The 8206-nt window shown below is 34.1% G+C and overlaps 1 protein-coding gene across 1 annotated transcript; it reads right to left on the bottom strand.

Moving 5' to 3' along the window:
* Positions 1 to 3403: 3403 nt before the first annotated feature.
* On the bottom strand, positions 3404 to 7735 carry LOC110634096 (G-type lectin S-receptor-like serine/threonine-protein kinase At1g61370). The gene is made up of 7 exons (XM_058130358.1): positions 5930 to 7735; positions 5701 to 5823; positions 4887 to 5059; positions 4584 to 4794; positions 4228 to 4465; positions 3960 to 4110; positions 3404 to 3867 (listed from the first exon to the last, which is right to left on the bottom strand). Exons 1-7 carry the CDS (start codon positions 7236 to 7238, stop codon positions 3565 to 3567), a joined length of 2508 nt encoding a protein of 835 aa, XP_057986341.1. The 5' UTR covers positions 7239 to 7735; the 3' UTR covers positions 3404 to 3564.
* Between the last annotated feature and the right edge of the window lie 471 nt (positions 7736 to 8206).

Raw genomic sequence — 8206 nt, 5'->3', positions numbered from 1 at the left:
GTCTGAAAGCAGAGCAAACGAACCATTTTGGTGCAACAGAAGTTTTGATTAACTAAGAAGTGTTTTGTTGGACATCTACAAGCTTCAAATTTCCATCAGTGCCAATTATTAGACAGGCAGAGGAGTCTCTAAGTGGCTCTCCATGCAGAATTGGACATTAACTGCGGTAGGGACACCAAAAGAATCTGAAGCAGCTAAGTCCTTAAAATCTTTAACATTTTGCAATTTTTTTTCCTCATTTGTCTGAGTGCCAATTAGGATGGGCCACACTTCCTCACATCATTTCAATTTTGAATAAAATTTTTGCACATTTTAAAATTTTAGCCAATTCTGCTAAAATTGAAAATATTGAATGAAATTTCGAAAACCCTAAACGGTTGACCTTTTTTTGGATTGATTGACTGAGGATTTCATCAAAAAATCTTTGCATAATCTGTGGAGCAATGCTAGCACAATTCGTGGAGAAGATTTTCATCTTATGTGAGGAGAATCTTTTTCTTCATAAGAATTTTCACACAGTCGTTGCTGGAATTATTATGATTATAAAAAGTCTATTTCAAAAATCTGACCAGCGGAGGAGTGGTTGTAATACAGTTATATTATAAAATTCATTGCCGTAATGTAAAGGAAACATGTAGAGCAAGAAAAAAAAATTCTAGAAGTGCTTTCCCAAGCATTCTTCATAGTAACGTCATACAAACAAGAAATTGTTATTTTTTGTTTGAATTTTGGATAAGACAAAACTCGAATTATGACCCGACTCAGAAGTTTCGCGCTTTTTGCGATCTAATTGGGATAATAAGTGGGATTTATAGTGGTAGCAGAGGGTACGGGCAAATAGGCTAGGGCTCGAAGCCCACTATTGATTTCCTTGAGGGTTTGGGGGCAACGCCCCATTATATGGACCAATATAAATATTATAATATTCTGTTATTTAGGATAGTAGAGTTGTGAGATATTCGTAAAAACGCACTAAAGTTAGGGTTTGAGAGTTCTGAATGATTGTATCTTCTCTTTTCATCATAATGAAACTTTTTCGTTTGTCTTGCCCGTAGAAGTAGACCTTACGGTCGAATCATGTTAAATTCTGTATTATTCTTCTTCTCTTTTCTATACTGTGTGATTGTGCAATTTATGTGTGTTTTAGATTTAGGTGTTTATTATAATAGAAATCAAGCCTGCAGAAATGAAAAAATAGCAAGATCAATAAGTCTGCAACAGTTGTTGTACACTGGCGCCTATAACTTGGATTCATCAACTGAAAACCTGAAATGACTTGTAATTAACAGTCAACCTAGCTAGCTTCTAATGGAACATTTCTCTCTGTTCTTTCCTAGTCGTCATCGCTAAAATTCTACAGTCTGTGAATTTCATGGATAAGAATCAGGTAAGGAGATATAAATTTAGAGAAATAAGCAAAACCATCCTAGTTTTCTTCCAATACAATTCAAATCTAGGTCTCAATTCTTGTCGGAAGACGGCTAACGAGCTCAATATATATATAGGCAAATTGCTCCTGTGAATAGATAAAGGGTCACTTCAGCCTTGATCAGCCACTTTGAGCCATTTAAACCTTTAACAATAAAAAATAAGAAAACAAGGAAAAAACCCAAACATGGTTCAAACATTCCAATTAAGCCTAAAATGAGTCACGGGCGCAGCACTTGGGCCGGAGCTACACTTGGGCCAAGGGAGGCTGTGGCCCCTCCCCCCCCTGTCCGAATTTTCAAAATTTTTTAAGAGTATAATAGTAATTTTTTAAAATATTAATATTTTTTTTTAATTATAACTACATAAATTTTATGGATACTAAGCCTTATAAAATTTTAATAAGTATTTTAAAATCTTTTAGGAGTATAATATAGCAGTAGTTTCATAAAAATTAATATTTTAAAAATTTTTAGGAGTATTATTAATTTTATAAAAAATAAAACTTTAAATTTTAAGTGAATGATATTAATAGTGAAACATAATTTTTTTTTGTAAAAAAATTTATAACATCATTATTTATTGGCTTATTCTTTACCATCAATTTTATTTTACCGCAATCACTAATTCTTTTTTTTTTTGCAATTTAAATTATTAGATAAATTATCAAATGAAATTCTAGTACATTTATTTTGTCACTTTTTTTCATCAATTTAAAATTTTAGTAGCTTTTTTCTTATAATCTTATTTCAATTATTGAAATTTCTCCCTTGCTATAATTTTCTTAAACTCAAATTAAAAAAAAAATCTTTTATAAATTAAAGTCATATTATTTATTTTATTTAATTTATAATTTTATTTAAATTTATTTTTCGTGATTACTATGAAAAAAAAATTCGAGATAAATTAGATAAGTTTTTTAATTTTAAGCTATTAATATATTATAAGTACAACAATTTTTAATGTTAAGCATTTATTATTTTTTTTAATTAACAATAACTTTCATTTAATTTTTAACAAGTAAATTTTATTTTTAAAATTTTTTTTTGTAAATTTATATTATTTTTATAAATTATATATTTTTTAATTGAGTCTCCCTAAATAAATTTTCTGGCTCCGTCACTATTTAAAATGATGGCATCTTCTTCTTCGAGTCGGTAACAGTCAAAGAGTTCTATGGGATGAACACGGTGATTTGTTATTTTTGTTAGACTGTCTGGATAATTGTTCCTCTGGATCAGTAAATGGAAAGGTCTGTCCAAATGGTTAGAGAAATGGCTGTTACGTAGTTGTAATGCTGCCCATTCTTTGGCTCAAAAAGCACTTCATGATGTCTTCTTTCTATGGAGCAAGTCTCTTTTGTGTCCTCTAAGCACATTAAATAGGCTGGAGGGCTTTATGATCACAATTATAGGCCTAGATCCGCTAGAACGGCCATGTAAGTCCATAAAATCAATAAATTATTGCCATTTTATTTTATTTCAAGTACTACATTTAAAATAATTAGTTAAAAATTTTGTTCTATAAATTGTAATTAGCTATTTACGGATGAAAAATAAAACTCATTATTTGAAGAGAAATTTCAAATTCTAAATCTACAACAATTCATCAATAATTATTAGTCATTATCACTTATTATTAATTAATAGAATTCAAAGTGTTATATTGATATCTAATACATAAGGACAGAATTCGAATAGAGGGGCAGTACTATTTGTGGTCATAGAAAATAATTTCCATGAGAGAATCAATGATACTCCAAGAATCAATGCTAACAATCAGGGTGAATTGAAGGGTTTTTTTTTTCTCTTTCTTCTTTTATTTAACGTAAGCAAAGAGATAAATGCATGCTTTTGAACTGCGAACATCATATAGAAGACTAAAATGTTTCTAATGTTCAAAGGAATACATAAAAAATAATAAAATTCTTGGAAAATTTTCTTATCCTTGCCACACATCAATGGCACAAATTCAATTGAGAATGACTGAATGAGGTGACATATCTTTTACTTTTCTTAGTCATTGAATATGCATTTCTCATCTGCTTATACACTCAATAATCTAAAAGTTGATATGACTGAAGTTTAACACTAGGATAAGCAATAGATTATGCAATTGTTTCCGCTATAAGCTGGTTTATCGGGGTTCAATAATTGATTCCGTAACATTATTTACAGACCATGTGGAGTTGCTTTGTGATTGAAAATTACCGCTGGAGATGTTTGCATACGTAAATGTAGGCTGTTTTGGTTCAGGAAGTTTCTTTTTTTCACCGCTTAGCATAGAAAGTATGGCTGTCATGGTTGGTCTATCAGCAGCATGATCTTGTACACAGAGAAGTCCAATATTTACACATCTGCTTGCTTCTGATGAGGAAAATGAGTCCAATGCTTCATCTATCATTTGTACGCCCATGCTTGCGGACCACGATTGCCATGCCTGCAACAATTTGTATTTTTTCTCTCATAAAATTCCAATTATTTAAAGGGGAAGAAAGGACTATATTGAGATGATCCTTAGTGCTGGCTTACATAAGCTAGAAGACTTATATGTTGTTCATTGTATTGGAAGCTGTTAGCCTTCCTACCACTGACAATTTCCAAAATTAGGACTCCAAAGCCAAAAACATCAGATTTCTCTGAAAATATGCCGCCAAGCAAATATTCTGGAGCCATATAACCTCTGTATTCAATAAGAGAATCGTAATATTTAGTGCTTTTACTTTCTATTTTCTTGATGATGTTATTAGCTATCTTAAAAATAAGCATTTTCAAGTTTTTTGTGAGATAGATTGCTTACATTGTTCCTACAACTCTGTGAGTGCTTCCTAGATCTTGTGTGCCTTCAAAAATTCTTGCCAATCCAAAATCTGATATTTTTGGATTCATCTTCTCATCCAAAAGAATATTGCTGACCTTTAAATCTCTGTGTATAACCCTTAAACAAGAATCGCGATGAAGATAAAGCAGTCCTCGAGCAACTCCAATTATAATGTTGAAGCGTTTAGTCCAATCAAGTTCTACCTTTCTTGCCGGATCTGATCAATGCATACAAAGATTGAACGGATATTATAATTTCCATTTACATGCATCACAAAATAAAGTGATTTTAAGTAATCAGCAAAAGAAAATCAAAAGAAACCATTCCAAACCAACCAAATAGATAAGTGTCCAAGCTTTTGTTCGGCATGTACTCGTAAATTAGTATCTTCTCTTGTCTCTCAATGCAGCCGCCTAAGAGTCTGACAAGATTTCTATGTTGGAGTTTGGAGATTAACTTCATTTCATTCTTGAACTCTCCGATGCCTTGACCAGAGCTACTAGAAAGTCTTTTAATCGCCACATTTTTCCCGTCTTGTAGTGTTCCCTATACAATCCCAACAAATGAACCCTTGGTGCATGTTTTATCTTCTCCAGTGAAATAGAACATTTTTGCCGTTGGAAAAAAATGCTACTTACCTTATAAACTGGACCATAGCCCCCTTGCCCAAGTTTGTTCTCTATGTCAAAGTTGTTGGTTGCAACTAATATGCTATGGAAGTCAAATAAAGGCAACTCTACTGACTCTTCATCTTCTGAAGGGCTTCTCCACATGATTGGTTGTGAATTTTCTCTTGAAATGTCAATTGGAGCTGCCAAATCAAAGCATTTGGGTTTCATCAATATCCATGAATAAGCATAAAATTCAAATCAAGAAGTTCATCCTTTCCTAGCACTGTAAGCTATCAAACCTTTTGACGAGAACATAAGATGAGAATTCTTATTTAAAGAACTCTGTTTCTTTTTTTTTTTTTTTTTAAAAAAAACCTGCTATGTTCTAATTCTTTCTTCTTACATTGGATAAGTTCTAAAGTTGCTGAAACCACAATTGCTAATTTGTTTTGAAATGGGTCTATTTAATGACCCCAGAGTCCTAGTATCTTGAAATGCACAACAGCATTTTTATATTAGTTCCCCCATTGCCATGAAGAATCACACTGATTCCATCAATTATTTTTCTTACTGCACATATTGATTTAGTATTCGTCTTACATATTTGAGTTCCTAAGGGAGTAATTATAGCTAATCTAGTACAGAGATCATATTCAAGCTAGTTGGCCACATATATCAAAACTGGTGTAGTTGTCCTGTAAATCAAGGGTTTTTGTTCCTAGATATTATATGAACATCTCAATGAAAATTCAAAATCAAGTCCAGTTGCCTGAGAGTGTCCACCTTGAGAAGATACAAGTGCAACTAACATCAGCAAAGTAGCAGTGTTTCATTTTCTTACCATTTCTTTTAGCTCTTTGTTTGGCTTTCCACTTCATGAAACAATAAATCATGACACCAAAGAGGGCAATGATTGTAACAGCAATGACGCTGATAATGATCTTTACTTTAGTCTTCTGATCGCCTACAAGATAACAAACGATAATTATATATTCCCCAATTAATAATTGCGGTGTAAGAAACGAACAAAATGAACAAAAAAAAATCAAAAGTTGCTCCAGTGCAATTACTTTCACCCAATTCTGTATGTGCAAGACGGAGATTAAGATCTTGTCCACCAAAGGGTAACACGTGCATATCCAGAAGGTTTCCTGCCCAAACCAAACACCCTATCCCATTTACATATGCATAACCTGAGCAGGAACAGTTATCCAAGCAACGCTGGTGGCACTCGTTTTCATCAAAAACCTTCAAGAAGTCGGACAAATCTGGAAGTTTTAACCCACCAATCTTCAAAAATCCATCTGGTTTTCCTCCTTGTGCGTTAATCGAACTTGTGTTTCCCCCACAACTTAATTCGGTTCGCCTGATACACCCTCCTGTCCAGTTTCCTTTGCTCCATTCCTCATCTGACTTTGGCACAAACCCTTTCAAGCATCTACAAGTTAGATTTGGTTCATATCTTTGGCAAACCCCAAAAGGTCCACAAGCTCCATAAACTTCACAGGGAGTGACGGGTGCCTCCCACCTAGCATACCAGCCCCTCAATTTCACCCAACACAAGAACCTTAAAACTCCTGTTGGTGAAATCTCGAACATCGAGTAACTGCAATTCCTGAGTACACTAACACTAAGATAAGCAATTCCCGGCTGAAGACCTTCTATAAGTGTGAATCCACTTTCATAATCAGCATCCATTTCTGGTATCCCAATAAACTTTGTTTTGTCCCACGGCCCACTTCTCCAATGAGGTTTCGATCCCTTCCAAACGAAGGTTTGTGGCGGCGTCTGCGGTGGCACACCAGCAGTAAAATCGCCAGTAGATGGATCATTGTCACTTTTCCAGGAAGTGAGAGTAAGTCTCATCCCAGTTGTCTCATTGTAGGCCAACCATGTACCTGGCAGGAGAGATTCGGTAGGATGCTGAGAGCTTTCCCATAGGTCCTCTCCTGTTATACTGCTCCTCAAAATGAATTTTCCGTCATCTGAAAGTACAGCAACTGAACCATTCGATTGTCTAGAAATATTAGTTGACCAGATAGAGTTCTGCTGCCCATCCATAAGCCTCAGATTCCCATCGCTGCCAATTGTGAGACTTGCCGAGGAGTTTGCAACTGGCTTCTCCCTGTTTGCCACCCAAACCACAGTCTGAGGAGAAACTTCCTTAAACCATAGTCCCACATATTGATTACGGGAACTATTATTAGGAGTAAAGAAACCCAACTCAAAAATTTGACTAGGAGAATTGAGAGTTTGTTGTGGCGAGAGTGCCTTGGTTGTAGTTATGTTATAAATTACAGAACAATACGCAAGTGAGAACAAATTGAATAAGAAGAAACACAAAAATCCAGATTTCACCAAGAACTCTCTTCTGCCCATCTGATTCCTAGAATGCTATTACCGTCTTCAATGACATGATGAGAATATAAATAACAAAAATCGAGATTATTCCAAGAAATGATTGATCTTGATGGAAGCAGCAGACGCAGCTGCTAGTGAAGTTAATTAAACTTTGAACGAATCGTAGTCTTTCCCATTAATAGAGCGTATAAAAGGGGGAAGTGAAGACATGAAATGGGAGATTCTGGCAACAATTGCAGAAGTCAATTGAAGTAGGCCAAGGATTTTGTCTATAGGAATGTAAGATGCTTCTTACCAGTAGACAAACCAAGACCGATCAAGTGGGAGACTGGGTGGCCCAAACTGGCACTAGGAATTTCGAAACCAGGGGTGGTTGCTGTCTCACCCACCCTGCACTTTTGTTGATGCTGATGCTATTCTTGAACTCTGTAAAAGACGCGCTTCGCTGATTGTTCGAAAAAACAACAGTGAAATATTATATACTCTTATTAATAAAATATTAAAATCTTAATTATTAGGTAATTCTCCAGGAATGGTAATATGGGAAATGATGAGGCAAGTCAATCAAGTGGGTTTTATTTATGGCCACAGCCAATTTAACGTGTTCCATGATGTTGAATAGTTTAGATGCAGTCACCCCGCAAATCGCAATTGAAACCGACCTGACTCCATACGCCATATGCGGCTTGTTTCTTTGAATTTTAGCATCATCATTCCTCAAGGACTGGTGGCCACCCGCCAGTACACGGATGAAGTATTTAAAAAAATTTATTGAAAGAGTTGTTAAAATAATTTTAAAAAATAATTTAAAATTAAATTTAATAAATTTTAATTATAAATATATTAAAATAATAAAAAATTTTAATTAATTATTTTAAATATTTAAAATAATATTTTTATTAAAAAAATAATTTAAATCCTCTAAACTCAATACGAAATAAGAGCGTACGCTGTTAAGCTGAAGACAAGTTGGCAACAAGTTGAGC

This window comes from Hevea brasiliensis, chromosome 11 (genome assembly GCF_030052815.1).
Source record: "Hevea brasiliensis isolate MT/VB/25A 57/8 chromosome 11, ASM3005281v1, whole genome shotgun sequence".
Taxonomy (NCBI): Eukaryota; Viridiplantae; Streptophyta; class Magnoliopsida; order Malpighiales; family Euphorbiaceae; genus Hevea; species Hevea brasiliensis.
The sequence above is the reverse complement of the archived record's forward strand: the minus strand, read 5'-3'. Positions and strand labels throughout refer to the sequence as shown.

Excerpts from the sequence above, each read along its gene's own strand:
- LOC110634096 (XM_058130358.1), bottom strand. The coding sequence starts at position 7,238 with ATGGGCAGAAGAGAGTTCTTGGTGAAATCTGGATTTTTGTGTTTCTTC. Across the intron at positions 5,824-5,929 it reads ACATACAGAATTGGGTGAAA|GCGATCAGAAGACTAAAGTA; the intron begins GTAATTGCACTG and ends GTTATCTTGTAG. Across the intron at positions 4,111-4,227 it reads CACAGAGTTGTAGGAACAAT|AGGTTATATGGCTCCAGAAT; the intron begins GTAAGCAATCTA and ends TATTGAATACAG.